A 15,509-nucleotide genomic window follows, 5' to 3' on the forward strand; every position below is an offset into this window, starting at 1 on the left:
TAGCCAATGAAGTTTTAAAACATATTTATTTCATCCATTTACTTATTCATTCACTCATCACATTTGCCAAAAAAAAGTGTACGATATGCTAAGTAAGTCCTGGGCTGAGTTCAATTCAGACTGAGGTTGGAAGAGAAACGGAACAGTATCTTTCCTTTTGAAACACGTGAGACGTGAGCGCCCTCTGCTGGAGCTACGGAGAAAATCTTTCCCACACCGGGCCCTTTTTTTTCTTTTCTCCCTAACTAAAGATGCTTAGAAAAAACGTCATTAGGTCAAAAATATTTTTAATATTATCAAATAATGAGTCAATTGGGAAGTTGAACACTCGATGGGGCCAAGGATTGTTGTTAATTTTTTTAGGTCAGACAATGGTCTTACGAAAATTTTTTTCAAGAATCCTTACCATTTAGATAGATGCTACATTTCCAGATGAAATGACATGTCTGGTATAGCAGTCAGGGTTTGACCAGAGAAATAGAACCAGTAGGAGATATATATTAAGAGACTGTGTTTGCAACAAATCCCTTATGTGAGTGTCGGGGCCGGACAGGCAAGTCCAAAATCCACAGGGTAGGCTGTCCCGAAGGGGCAGGCTGGAGCCCTAGGCTTGTAGCTGCTGTCCACAGGGCGGACTTCTTCTTTCTCAGGGAAACCTGGGTTGGCTCTGCTCTTAAGGTCTTTCCACTGATCTAGTCAGGCTCGCTAAGATGACTCAGGATAATTTCCCTTAAAAACAACTGATTCTAGGCTTTAATCACATCTACAAAATACCTTAACAACATCTAGATTAATGAATAACTGAATATTGTAGCCTAGTCACATTGACATATAAAGTTGACCATCACATCTGTGGATTCAGAATGACGCGGAAAGGAGGATGTGGGTGGGACAGGACGAGCCAGTCCTCTCAGGGGTTGGACCAGTGGGCCGGGCAGGCGTCCTGAAAGGGGCGTGGCTGGCCTGCCTGGGCTCTGCATGTGCTTGGTTTGGGGGTTTGGTTTCTGATGTCAGTAGCTGCTAATGATTATTTGGCTCATTGTTGGATACCCATGACCTTGTAAGGTGGCCAAGACTTACTTAGAGAGTTATCTTGCCATTAGCACAGGGCTTGGAAGAAATCTGAAAACAGCTTGGGGCTGCTTGGGAAGGAGTCTCAAAACTCTCTTCTCTCACTTCTTCAAGGACCGACCCACTGTTGCTCTCCGTGGATGGTGAGGAGCACATTCTAGGAAGAGGGAGCCCAAGTGCACGAGAAGCCACGAGACCTGTAGCTACAGCATGGAAAGGGGTGAGAGTGAGCTGAAGCGGTTGAGCAGGGCCCTGAACACCAGGCTAGGGAGTTTGGACTTTATTCTGTAGAAGAGGGGATTGAAATGACAGTTTGGAAGACTTTAAATAGGGGTGACTGAATCACACGATGAACTTTAGAAAAATAATTCGATGACTGTGGAGAATCTGAGTGTTCCCCACATTGTACCCAGTGAGCCACTGGGGAGCTCCTGTTTAAATGCAGATTCTTACCCCCCCCCCCCCCCCTTGAAAATCAGGTTCTCTGACGGTAGAGCCAGGAAACGCCATTTTGGGAGTTTGTTTATTTATTTGCTTTTTTAAAGCTAACATATATTTTTGGGAAAGAGATGAACCAGTCATAAAGGTAGTGCTTTGAATTTTCACAAGCTGAACACGCTCTCATAATCCACACCCAGGCAAAGCAGAACTCAGGCAGCACAGAAGCCTCTTCACCTACTCACTGAAACTTCCACAGGTAAACATGTTCATTACCTTTAACACCCAGATTAGTTGGCCTGTTTTGAACTTCATATAAATGAAATTACACAGTATACACTTTGTGTCTGACTTATTTCATTGTTATCTGCGAATGTGTCCATGTTCATGCAGATGCCTATTGATTCCAGTATAAAAACTTCTACAATGTACCCATTTTCTTGCTTATGGGTCTTTGGGTTGGTTGTTCCTTGTTTGGGCCTCTTAACCACAAAGACATGAATATTCTTATTCTACCAAAAGTGCATGAATATTCTTATTCATGTCTTTGGCTTTATAAATTATAAAGCAGGATACCATGGCCTAAAGACTATTCATTCACTACCCACTAATTGAGCCCCTTGTAAGGCGCTGTGCTAAGAAAATGCATTCAAGGCATGGCTGAGGTGCTGCCCTCATAGAACTTACTCCAGTTGGTGCAAAACTACAAACTAAGTGGACAGAAAAATGAGTCAAACAACTGTGATAATAGGTCTGAGGAAAACAAAAAGCTGATCTACTAAAGGGACAAGGGGACTGACCTATGCTTTTCACGTGGCAACCATGCAGTGAGTATGAACAGAAGGAAGAGTGTTCTTGGCAGGAGAGAAAACACGCAAAAGTCATAGAACAAGAGACGGCTTTGTCCTGTTCAAGACCAAGGTGGCTGAAGCACAATGAAACGGGTACAATGAAACTGGCACAAGGTGTGTTTAGACATAGGGACATATGGTGCCCAGCTTTGCAAGCTAGAGGCAGCAGTTTCGATTTTATTCTAAATACTGTAGAAAGCCATTAAAATGATTTAAACAGAAAGATGTGATTTGATTTTTTTTTTTCAAAAAAGATCCCTCTGACTGATAAGCAGAGAATAGATTACACAAATCAACAGAAAAAACCGGTCACTTAGGACCTGGCTTAGAACAGTACTGGCAGCATATGCTGGCATAGAGCTTACAGGAAAAGACTAAAATAGATTTAGGAATTGTCAATAAAATAGTCACCATCTTCACCGAGTTATGAAAGGTGACACAGTGGTACTGGGACAAGGAGATATCCTGCCTGTGTCCTGATATGGTGCATTGAGCGCACAGCATTTCTACCAAAAGTGCATAATCTGAATGTAATCGTGGGGAAAACGACAATAAATCCACATTTAGAGGCATTCTACAAAATGACTAGCCTGTATTTGAAAATGTCAGTATTATGAAACACAAGGTAAAGCTTAGAAACTGTTACAGATTAAAAAACGAAACAAAACAAAACAAAACAACTGGATGCAACTAAATGCAACTGGTAATCCTCCATTAGATTGCGGACCAGGAAAAAAAAACTTAATTTACTCTAAAAACTGTAAGTGGGATAATTGATAACATTTAAATAAGAACTATAGATTAAATATTAGACTACTAGTATTTCCTGATTTTGACCACTGTACTGAATGTGGAAGATAATGTCCTTGTTTTTAGGAAATGAGACATTTCGTAGTGTAGCGATAAAGGTCGTGTCTGCAATTTCCTCTCAAATGGGGCTCAGAGAAAAATGATGGAATGATAATGCAAACATAAAATGTGACCATTTGGGGAATCTTAAAAGAAGCGTTTATGGGAATTATTTGTATTAGTTCTGCAACTTTTCTGTAAGTCTGAATTGCTTTAAAATGAAACGTTAACAAAGTTATTGGGGTAACTCAGAAAAAAACCTAGTACTACGCCATGAGTAACACTGAGACAAAATCGAGAGCAGTGAGTAGCGGGAAATGGAAGAATGTTAAAAAATAAAGTCAAATGGAATGTGGACAATTACACTGGAGTCATAGTTCCCGTGCTCTTCCTCACCCTTAAGTACTAAGATAAGCTGCAACTCGAGCGCTCGACCTCCGAAGGCGATCTCGTGGTTCGGGTTAACGAAAAAATTCAACCCAGCTCAAGCCGGCTCCGCCCTGTTTTCCCAGTGAGCATGCGTGTGCGCGCACGCAGCCACAATTCTAACCAATCAGTGCCCACGTCCGCTCCTCCTTTAGTGCAGGGGCGGGGCGGTCGACTACACTTGCGTAAGGTTGGCCAGGCCCTTTCCTCTCGCCGGACGCCGCCAACATGGTGAGTATGCTGTCGCGGGCTCTGGGTTTGGCGGCCCCGCAGCTCCTCCACCGCCCGGGCGGGGGCGCGGAACGACGCCCAGCGGGCTTTATGTGTGCGTGGCGAGGGTCCCCGGGCGGGTGGAGCACGACATTTAGGAGTTTTCTGGGCGCGCGATCCATGAACGCATGGAGGGCCCGGCAGGCCTGGCGCTCCGGGGCCACGTGTGCGCGCCATCGCCGCCAAAGTCCGGGGCCTGATGGTCGGTGGCTTTGCATGGCCGGGATGCCGTTGCCAAGCCCGGCCGGGGCAAGGAGGCATCATCGGAGGCTGGTGAAACCCTAGCTTTTGCCGCCGACCCCGCCTCTGCGGATTTCGTCCATCTAGGTCGACCCATGGCACTTGAGCGTATTTCCCTCAACATTCTTTTTAGCTCTACTGAGACACGTTACCTGTAAACTGCAAAGTCTTATAAACTGTAGAGAATTTTTAGTGAGTTTCACTGCTCTCTCCTTTTCTCTCCCTTGCTCATTTTAGGTGTTCAGGCGCTTCGTGGAGGTTGGCCGGGTGGCTTACGTCTCCTTTGGGCCCCACGCCGGGAAGCTGGTCGCGATCGTAGATGTTATCGATCAGAACAGGGTAAGTGTGGGGGGAAATGTCACACCTTCACATGGCAGTGGGTGGTATGCGGAACAGGATGGTAATGGTCCCAGCGGCCCCCTGAGGTAGGAGTACTGCGACTGATGCCTTATTTTACCTTGAGAAAAACAGACAGTGCGCAGACAGTAGGGGTTTTGAGCATAGATTTCAGCTGGCCCAGTGCTACTGGGTTTGATTATTACCTCTGCCGCTTAAACTAACCAGAACTTTTCATGGGTAAAATATTGGTGAGGTTTAAGTGAGTTCCTGTGTATAAAGGGAGGTAGAACAAAGCCCCACACAAGGAAAGCTCTTGATTGCTGTGGTCAGCCTCTTAGTTTGAGAGCCACAAACTAAGGGGTTGACCAAAGGCTGTGAATGAACAGTAAGTAGTGTGTTGGGAATGGAAGGATTGAAGACTTAAAATGTCAAGTAAATTATATGCAGTTGGGTTATACACTGTACTACTCATGGTTTAATCTTTTAAGAAAGCATTTAAACAGCAGGGATTAGATTCTGAAAGGATATGATGATAGACTGTCCATTTTGAATGCTGCTAAGTTTTTTTACTTTGTTTGAAATATTCTAGGCTCTGGTTGATGGCCCTTGCACTCAAGTAAGGAGACAAGCTATGCCTTTCAAATGCATGCAGCTCACTGACTTCATCCTCAAGTTCCCACACAGGTAGGTATCACCAACCACACCCTCCTGGCTTTTATATATTTATTTTAAATTTCTTTTTAGAGAGAAGGAAAGGGAGGGAGAGAAACACTGATGTGGGAAGAGAAACATGGATTGGGCATTGCCCTGACTGGCAGTCGAACCAGTGACATTTTGCTTTGTAGGATTCCCAACCAACACTGGTCAGGGCCGAGCTTCGTTTATACTAGAAAAACTTTTCTTAGTATAATTCAAAAAAAGGTTTTTGTTATTTTACTGATGTTCCCTTGAGAATATAGTAAACATCGTTGAAGTGAACATCGAAGCAATTGAGAGGAGGAATTTACAGTGTAGAAGACCTGTATCCAGATTTGCCATTCTTTGCCCTCTCACTCACTTGCTCTCGTAGGATGTTTTTTTCAGGATACACACAACAAAGACTTTCCTAAGAAATTCTGGTTTCCTTTTCATACCAACTCTTGTCTCCTAATACTCTAGTTGTCTTTGTTAAGGTTTCACATCAGTTATGAGTATTTAATGTACATCATCTCATAACAGCTGCTGAAATGGTTCTATTCCCAGCTACTTACAAGGACTTGAGACAATCAGTGATTGTCTCTTGACATGGTACAGACCGTGGAAGTTCAAGCACTGTCACCATGCAGTCATTTCCCCACCATGGCGACTGGCTGCAGTGGGACACATGCTGTGACCAGTTTATTTTTAAGTAAAAAAGTAAAGGTTTCAGTGCTCAAAATACTTGGGAGAAAGTGATTCTCTGATGTTTGGCCAAAAGTCTTTAAACCTTTTGTGCAAAATAAAAACAAAAAAGGATGAACTTAACTGCCTTATTTGTGGAAGGAAATTGCTTTCTACACTTCCACTCCTCTAGAGTGATAATCTAGACATGCTAAGAGATCACTTTTAAATCCTGAACACGGACTGGTTTGCTATTTTTTATTGTGTGTTTGAGATTATAGGCGTCCTGGCTTAGTGAATCCCGTCTGAATGAGTAGAAGATGTGTGTGTGTGTGTTCTGGAGACAGCTGGAGCTAGAGGTGTAACATGAGAGGGGTGCTTTTGGCATCATTTTGCTTAGGATTTTTTAACTGATGGGGGCATGAGTTCTGCTTTTCAGACGGCACAAAGCTGTCCTTGAGTCTGTGTGGCTGCAAAGCTGACTTCTTAATTTCTGATCTTGGCTCCAGTGCCCGCCAGAAGTACGTCCGACAGGCCTGGCAGAAGGCGGACATCAACACAAAGTGGGCAGCCACGAGGTGGGCCAAGAAGATTGAAGCCAGAGAAAAGGTGATGGCTTGTGGTCATTAGAATTCTGACCTCTTCTTTTTTGGAGGTTTGCAAGATGATGTGAGAGATTTTTTTGTTATATTTTTAACAGAAAGCCAAGATGACGGATTTTGATCGTTACAAAGTCATGAAAGCAAAGAAAATGGTAAGTTTCAAAGTTACTACGGGATTGTTACGATTTTAAATCTAAGCTTGTCTATGTAGTAGTTCTGTTCACTGAAGCTTAGTAGGCCAAAGTTGAATTCATAGGGGTCTAAGACATAGGGTTGTTTCTTACGCATGATATACATGTATGTTAATATATACGACAATAGCTTCTGTATCATGTATAATAAATACAGACTTTAAAATTTTTCAGAGGAACCGATTAATCAAGCTTGAAGTCAAGAAGCTTCAACGGGCAGCTCTCCAGAAAGCGTCTCCCAAAAAAGCGCTTGCTGCTAAAGGTGCAGCTGCAGCTACCACTGCGAAGGTTCCCGCTAAAAAGGTGACCGCTGCAGGCAAGAAGGCCCCCGCCCAGAAGGCCCCCGCCCAGAAGGCCGCAGGCCAGAAGGCAGCACCTCCAAAAGCTCAGAAGGGTCCGAAAGCTCCAGCCCAGAAAGCACCTGCTCCAAAGGCATCTGGCAAGAAAGCCTAAGAACACAAGAGGCTATTTTAAAAGTAATAAAGGTCCTTTTTGACACGCTGGCAAATTACTTGATTGTGGATTAAAGTCTGTTGGCTAGACAAGGATTCTAAACTAGGTTGGTGGTAGGGTTGTTACGTAGCCTTCAGAAAATCAGTTCCTTCCTCTCTGCCCAGGTGCAGGTGGTATAAAGCCATCGCACCAACTGGTGGCCAGTTTCATGTTCTCGTGGGAAGTCATGAACACGGGAGCACCAGGTGATTTTTTTTTATGTAAATATGTTTCCCATAAATACATAGAATTCCAGCAGTTTCTGATGCTTGAGGGTTTATATTACAAAAATATACTAGGAGTAGGTAGAAACCAATTCTGGTTGCCTATCATTTCTAACTAAAGCTGGTTTCCTGAACCTGACTGGGGTAGCAGCCAGTCGTTTTGGGTTGGTGGTATTAAGAGGTAAGAGTGTAAGAGCTTCCGTGATCGAGGAGAAATACAGGCAATTTCGGGCTGCCTGTCCTGGGGCAAGGTGTTGTCTAGAGAAACTAGGATCTTAAGCCATGACCTGAATGTTTTTGTAAGGGGCAGGGTGACTGCAGAGATGACAGTGTAAGGAAGCTGAGTAGTTCTGTGGGGGGCTTTAGGGAGCCATGAAGCATGTTTTGTTTTGTTTTGTTTTTTAAGATTATTTTTAGAAGGGAAGGGAGGGAGAAAGAGGAAGAGAGACACCAATGTGTGGTTTGCCTCTCACATGCTCCACACTGGGGACCTGGCCTGCAACAGGCATGTTCTCCGACTGGGAATCAAACCAGTGACCCAGTGGTTTGCAGCCCAGCACTCAGTCCACTGAGCTACAGCGGCCTGGGCTGCATTTTTAAATGGTCTGGTTCCTCAGGTGTAGGTCGTTGTGCTGTTGGATTGAATCTTGGGGGAACGACACTGGCAACGGGAAGGTCAGGGCTATCCAGCTCAGCAGTGCTCCTCACCTTGACAGCGGTCTAAACCACCTGAGTGTGGGTGGTGGGCCATTCAGAAGAGGCCGAAACACCGGCTCTTGCTGGCTTTTTGGTTTCATTGCTGCTACCTCTGTTCCACCTCTTCTTACTCTTGGATTCATTGTTTGAGTTTTACTGCATCTTCTAGTAATCCTTAAGTTAGCCTTGGTGAATGACTGGCTTTGCTTGTTTGAAAGTGGTACGTTGCCCCTAAATGAACTGTTTTTACAGCATTGCTGGTGGTAAATGTATAGCCCCTCCCTGCACCAACATTTGACTATCAGGAGCGAGCATCAGGCCCCACCTCAGATGCCAGTCACAAGTCCCAGGCCGTCCATACTTCCGCTGACCGGCTGTAAATTGGGCTACCTCCCGAGGCTTGATAATTTATTAGAACGGCTCATCACAGAACTCAGGAAAACACTTGACTTTCAGTTTATTACGAAGCATAACTCAGGAACAGCCAGATGGAAGAGGTGTCCACGGGGCAAGGTGCCAGGGAAGGGGCAGGAAGTGTGTAGGCCCCCAGCTCGCCACCCTCGGTTCAACCTTGTGTTTGCCAACCTGCAAGGTCTACCTTTTAGGGTTTTTTCTTTTTAATATGTTCTATTGATTATGCTATTATAGTTGTACCATTTCCCCCCTTCATTCCCCGCCACCCTGCACACCCCTCCCCCACCATACCCCCCCTTTAGTTCATGTCCATGTGTCACAAGTTCTTTAGCTTCTGTATTTCCCATACTATTCTTGCCCTCCCCTCTATTTTCTTCCCACCATCTATGCTACTTACTCTCTGTACCTTCTCCCCACTTCTCCTCCTCCCACTTTCCTGTTGCTAACCCTCCATGTGATCTCCATTTCTATGTTTCCACTCCTGATCTAGCTGTCCTCTTAGTTTGCTTTTGTTTTAGGTGTAGTTGTTAATAACTGAGTTTGCTATCCATTTGCTGTTCATATTTTTAATTTTCTTTTTCTTAGATAAGTCCCTTTAACATTTCATATAATAAAGGCTTGGTGATGATGAACTCCTTGAATCTGATCTTATCTGAGAAGCACTTTATCTGCCTTTCCATTCTAAATGAAAGCTTTGCTGGGTAGAGCAATCTTGGTTGTAGATCTTTGGTTTTCATGACTTGGAATACTTCTTTCCAGCCCCTTCTTGCCTGTAAGGTCTCTTATGAGAAATCAGCTGACAATCTGATGGGAATTCCTTTGTAGGTGACTGTCCCATTATCTCTTGCTGCTTCTAGGATTCTCTCCTTCATTTTAATCTTGACTAATGTAATTATGATGTGCCTTGGTGTGTGCTTCCTTGGGACTAAGCTTTCTGGACTTCCTGGAAGTCTATTTCCTTTGCCAGATTGGGGGAAGTTCTCCTTTATTATTTGTTCAGATAAGTTTTCCACTTGTTGCTCTTCCTCTTCCCCTTTTTCTGGTACCCCTGTAATTTGGATGTTGGAACATTTAAAGATGTCCTGGGGGTTCCTGAGCCTCTCCTGTTTTTGACTTCTTGTTTCTTCATTCTCTTCTGTTTGGACTTTTTTTCTTCCTTCTGGTCCACTTGATTGATTTGAGTCCCAGTTTCCTTTCCATCACTGTTGGTTCCCTATGCATTTCCCATCATTTCAATTAGTTTAGCCTTCATTTTTTTCCTCTAATTTGTGACTAAACTCAACCAGTCCTGTGAGCATCCTGATCACCAGTGTTTTGAATTGTGTATCTGATAGGTTGGCTATCTCTTGGTCGCTTAGAAGTATTGGCTCTGAGGCTTTGAGTTGTCCTTCTTGAGCCATGTTTTGGTCTGTTCAGGCCTGTTCTGTATGAGGGGTGGAGCCTTAGGTGTTCACCAGGGCAGGGCAACCCAGTGGCTGGGTTGCGACACTGTATGTGGGGGTGGGGTCAGAGAGGGGCAGTGGCGTTTGTTCTGCGCTCTCTCGGATTTTGGTCCCCTCTGCTGCTTCCTGCAAGCAATCTGGGCCCCCCTGGTGCCATCTCCTGGGTGTGTGGGCTTGTTCACCCTCCAGGACCCTGTGGGTCTCTCCAACAAATTCTCTGTGAGCCTGGGAGCTTCTGGCACCTCCTCGACCCCAAGAGTTTTTCCAATTGGTGCTTTTAGGCTTTAATTCCCAGCGCTGGGGTCCTAGCCTGTGCGGTCTGTCTCACTGCTTGCTCCTTCGCTGGTTTATCTGTGTGTCAATGTGTGACCACGGTCAGCCAGCCGGCTTGCACCCTCACTGGGTCCCTCGTTGCCACCCCACACCTGGGATCTGCCAACTGCCACCTGTGCTCCTGGGTTGGTCTGGCCACTTTTTCCTGCTCGATCCCGCTCCTCTTACCGGTCTGGCTGAACTGTTTGTTGTTGTCGGACTTCTGTACAGTTCAATTTTCTGTGTTTTGGTTGCATTTTTGTTACTAAAACTGTTGTCTTTAAACTTGGTTGTGCAAGGAGGCACAATGTTTCCACCTATGCCTCCATCTTGGCTGGAAGTTCCTCTTACAGTTTTTGGGGGGCTCATGCAAACATGATGATGTTACTGGCAATTGGTGCTCAATCTCTAGCCCCTCAGCAGGGGTTTGGGGGAAAATTCAACCCACATGGCTCTGCTCTGTTGACCCCCAAGCTATCCGGAGGCACCAGTCATTAGCATATGAGAAGGTTCCAAGGGCTTTGGAAGCCCCTGGTATCAGGCACTGTGGACAGACACCAAGTAAACACCTTGTGTTGGATAGATTAGTTCTTTATAGAGTCCTGCTTTCAAAATGATTTTCCTTTTGAAGGACATCATCTAGTGCCCCCACTGTTACTCCGGACCAGATACTGTAGGAAAATGCAGTCAACCAAGTCCTCTGCAAACAGGATGAGATTTGTCCGGACTGTCAGTGAGGAGCTTGTGGGATGGACCCACAGAAATGATCAGGCAGGCTGACGCACAGTGCCTGGCCGGCAGGAAGCACTGTTGCTCTGGTTTTTGTTACATGGGCTGGAGGGAGATAACAGCGTGTCATGAAAACAGTGCTGCACTCGGGTGCACTCACGCACTGCGGAAGGATGCGCTGGGCAGCGACGGAATGCATGTACAACGGTCCTGTAAGACTAATGGTGCTGAAAAAGCCCTGTCCCCTGGTGACATCGTAGCTGTCCTACCATGGTGGCTCAACGCATTACATGTTCCTGGTGTTGCTGGGGCAAACATCTGGGCTGCCGGTCGTAGAAAGTGTAGCACAGAAAGCAGGTGCAGTGCACAGTACTTGGTAACAAGCAACTATGTTACTGTTCATGTATTCACTATCTGCCACTGTTTCACAGCATACTCTGTACTTATAAATTTTATTTTAAAAAGTTGGCTGTAAAACCGTATTTCCTGTCACGTGGGCAACAGCCTTATGCGTCCTGCGTGTGCCACCTGCCTTGCTGCATCATTTTCTCTTGTGCTTGATGTAACCTCATCTCTGTACATTCAGTGCAGCCTAAGTGTGAGGTGTTTGCACAGTGTGCAGCAGTGTGCAGCAGTGTGCAGTGACACCCCAGGCCTCCACACACCACCCGCAGACCCACACAGCAGTTTCCAGTCCTGTCAGCCCCGGTCACGGTCACAGTAAGTGCCCTGCACGGGCATATATTCTTCAGCCTTTACACTGTGTTTTTACTGTATCTTTTCTATGTTTGGATACGTTTACGTTCACAAACAGCATTGTTACAGTTGCCTACAGTATTCAGTGCAGTTACATGCTGTACACGTCTGTAACCTTGGAGCAGTAGGCTCTACCCTCGGTGGCCTCGGTGCATAGCAGGCATTTCAGACCCTTGAAACGTCATCTCCCGTGTATGCTTCCTCAGATGTGCGACACTAAAGGAGTGAACCAGGAAAATAAAAGAGGTGGACACCTATGACAGTCTGAATATTGTAAGTCTCCTACACTCAAAAACAGAGGAGCCGTGTCCATGCGGGGCCGTCTGCATCCAGGCCATTCCTAATAGGTCAGACTACCAGAGCCCCACCTCCAGGTAGTGACCCCCACACTTCTTACTCCACTGTAGCCTGCGCCTTTGCAAAGGTTGGGTTGCATGTGCCCTGAATCAGGTGCAAGGCGTGATTTGTCTTAAATGTATCCATCTCATTGCTGTTCCAAATGTTGCTACCTCCCAGCAGGCAACATTTCTTGCCACTTCATCTAGTAATTATTATTTTTTAGTCATGGAATTAGCTACCACTTTTGCAGACAGCTTGACTGCCCCCTGCAGGAAGAGAGTGAAGTTACAGAAATTCTATATTAATTTCCTTACTAGTAAAATAGGGATGCCAATCTATCTCATAGGTTTGTGTCGAGGATTAACTGCATTGATACATGTACAAGTGCTTAGAACAGTGACTGGAGCATAATAAACTAAATGCTATTTATTGTGACGTCATGGGTGAGTTTCGACATATGTATACACCAGTGAAACAATCACAAGTAACAAATAGTCCTACCCCTAAACTTTGCTTACGCCTCTTGCAATCCTTCCTCCTGGCTCCCCACAGGTGACCGCTGTTTGCTTTCCGTCACTTCACATTCCTTTTCTAGGATTTTATGTAAATGCCCCCACACTGCATGTACCTTTCTCCTTGGTCCGGCGTCTTTCACTCGGCATAATTACTTCGAGAGTCGCCCATGTACATGCTGAGTTGTATTGCACCATGGATGTATCACACTTGTCCATTCACCACTTGGTGGCCATGTGGGTTGTTTACAGCTTCTGGCTGTTACAGATAAAACTGCTATGAACACTCATGTACAAGTATTTGTAAGTGTGTGTGTGTCTGTCTGTCTGTCTATTTATCTTGGTTAATACCTGGAGTGGAATGGCCAGGTCATGAGACAGGTGTATATTTAGCTTTTTAAGAATCTTCAAAACTGTTCTGTGAAGAAGCTGTGCCATTTACACTCACACCAGCATTGTAGGAGTATTCCACTTCTCACACATCTTTGCCTACACTTGATAGTGTCATTCTTTTTCATTCTAATGAGTGTATAATGCTATCTTATTGAGGTTTTGATTTGTATTCCCCTAATGACTAATGATGTTGAGTATATTGTGACATGCTTAGTTGCCTTTCATTATGCCTTCTTTGCTAAAGTGTTCATAGATTCTGCCTATCTTTTAACTGGGTTTTCTTCTTATTGCTCTGTGAGAGATCTTTATATATGATAGGTTAAAGTCCTTTTTCATAGATAGGATTTTCAAATATTTTCTCCAAGCTTGTGACATGTCTTTTCATCCTCTTAACAGTAGCTTTTGAAGAGCAGATTTTAATATCAAGGTGTGCCTAGCACGATGGTTCCAGTTTATCAGTTTGATCTTTTATGGACTGTGCTTTTAGTATCATATTTAAGAAACCTTTGCCCTACCCAAGTTTATAAAGGCTTTGTCCTATTTTCCATTCCAGAATATTTTACAGTTTAAAATTTACACTTAGATCTATCTGTTTTGAGTTAAATTTTGTACAGGGTGAGCAGAATGGACCTACGTTATTTCTCCCCTCCCTCCTTCCTTACCTTCTTAAATGGCTGACCGGTTGCAGCACCATTGTCTGAAAACATGGTTCCTTCGCCACCGAGTTGCTTTGGCACCATTGTCACGAATCGGTTGTCTGTGTACATGTGGGCCTGCCCCCGATGCCATTCTGCTGCATTGATCTGTGTGTCTGTGTGGATGCTGTTAACACGCTGCCTTTACTGCTGTAGTTCTTCTAAGTGTCGAAGTCATGTAGTGTCAGTCATTCTTTTTTTGTTTGTTTTTTTGTCAAAGTTGTTTTGGCTATTCTGAGTCCTTTGCATTTCCATATGAATTTTAGAATCAATTTGTCAGTTTCTACAAAACACATCCTGGGGTTTTAATTGAAATTGTATTGAATCTATAGATCAGTTTTGGAATAGTAGACATTGTAACTATGCAGTCTTTTTACTCACGAACATTGTGAATGAATTCATTTATTTAGACCTTAATTTCTTTTAGCAACATTTTAGAATTTTTACTCATTAGGTCATTTACATCTTTCCTCAGATTGTGTACTTCTTTCCAATTTTGGTGCATTTTCTCTTTCTTGACTTATTGCACTGGCTAGTGGCTGGGGACAATGTTTTTATGGAGAGCCAATCTCTCTGCCATTGGCCAGGTGAAGGACATCCAGTTCCAGACATTAAGTTTCTGATACGTGAGGAGAATCCTTGACAGGTGCAGAGACTACAGTTTCCCATCTCTCCTGATTCACCTTGCCATGTAGCTGCCTCTGGGTCAGTGCTACCTATATTCTGTACCTCTGGTGAGGTTATTCTGGGAAAAAAAAAACAGGTTCCTTGTAACATTCTTCCAATGTTCTTTTCTGACTGCCCATGATTCCAGTCCCCCTCCCAATTTGGGGTTTTTTAGGCCAATCAAAGCTTTCGGATATCTCCCTGCACTATAATAACAAATATAGGAGTTGCCTGTCCAATTTTGTTCACCTCCAAGTTAGTCCTAACGGTAACAACTGGCTGCAACTCTTCAGGGTTTGTGGCATATATGTGTGTACACGTGCACCCATACGCGTGTGCCCATCTCTCTAGACTCACAGTAGACGTTTATTTTTGGTAGGTTTAGAGAAAGGCAGTTTGAAAATGTAAGTCCTTACCATGCTCTTGTCTCTGGAAACCTAATTCTATTTCAAATGATCGTTTTGCACAAGCTCTACAATACCCCAGGTTTTAGGAAATGGACTTTCTGCGGTGGGTCATATCTGTGTGTTAAGCAGCAGCCTCCACTCTGGTCCCCGCTGATTCTTATCCGACACTGAACGTGACTGGCCTTTGATGAGTGTGTATTGGGGTGATTATGGTGCACGACTTCTGAACATAAATGACACTGCAGCGTGCCAGGCCTCTCAGACTGCTTCCCTTGGGTGGAAGCCTATTGCCATGTTGCGAGGACACTCAGCAATGTCATCACATACCCATGTGGGAAGAGGCCAAAGTCTCACCAATAACCAGTACCAAACTGCCAGCCATGGTGACAATGAATTACCTTGGAGGCAGATCCTTGGGCCTCAGGCAAGCTTTCAGAAGAGTGCAGTCCCAGGCAATGCCTAATGAAGGTTCATGAGCGATCCCAAGCCAGTGCCACCCAGCTCCTGAGTTCCTGATTCTCCAAGAAACTTGGAGAGATAATAAATGTGTTTTGTTTTCAGCCACAAAGTTTTGGATTGATTTGTTATGCAGCTATAGAGACCTAATGGACTCTTCATGACAGGAAGAGCCCATATGGATATGGACTCTTGATGCTATAGTTGGTCAGTGACTATGTCTAATTCCTGTCAAAGGAGCACCAAACTCCTTGATAGAACCAGACATCCAGGGTCATACTGTCTTCTAGCAGGGGGAGACCAATTTCCTGGTGTAGCTCTAAAGTGGTTGGAGAGTAGG

General features: G+C 44.6%; 1 protein-coding gene across 1 annotated transcript; it reads left to right on the top strand.

The window, feature by feature from the left end:
- The first annotated feature begins 3,790 nt into the window (after positions 1–3,790).
- RPL14 (ribosomal protein L14) lies at positions 3,791–7,147 on the top strand. Its single transcript, XM_037148363.2, has 6 exons — positions 3,791–3,866; positions 4,383–4,484; positions 5,074–5,168; positions 6,353–6,452; positions 6,544–6,597; positions 6,811–7,147. Exons 1-6 carry the CDS (start codon positions 3,864–3,866, stop codon positions 7,087–7,089), a joined length of 633 nt encoding a protein of 210 aa, XP_037004258.2. The 5' UTR covers positions 3,791–3,863; the 3' UTR covers positions 7,090–7,147.
- The last annotated feature ends 8,362 nt before the right edge of the window (positions 7,148–15,509 follow it).

Source organism: Artibeus jamaicensis, unplaced genomic scaffold, assembly GCF_021234435.1.
Source record: "Artibeus jamaicensis isolate MK-2021 breed Jamaican fruit bat unplaced genomic scaffold, CSHL_Jam_final contig_519, whole genome shotgun sequence".
NCBI classification, from domain to species: domain Eukaryota; kingdom Metazoa; phylum Chordata; class Mammalia; order Chiroptera; family Phyllostomidae; genus Artibeus; species Artibeus jamaicensis.

Bases quoted from the DNA above. Each gene is read 5' to 3' on its own strand.
- RPL14 (XM_037148363.2), top strand. The intron at 4,485-5,073 runs GTAAGTGTGGGG...GAAATATTCTAG, and splicing joins ATGTTATCGATCAGAACAGG to GCTCTGGTTGATGGCCCTTG. The intron at 6,453-6,543 runs GTGATGGCTTGT...TATTTTTAACAG, and splicing joins AGATTGAAGCCAGAGAAAAG to AAAGCCAAGATGACGGATTT.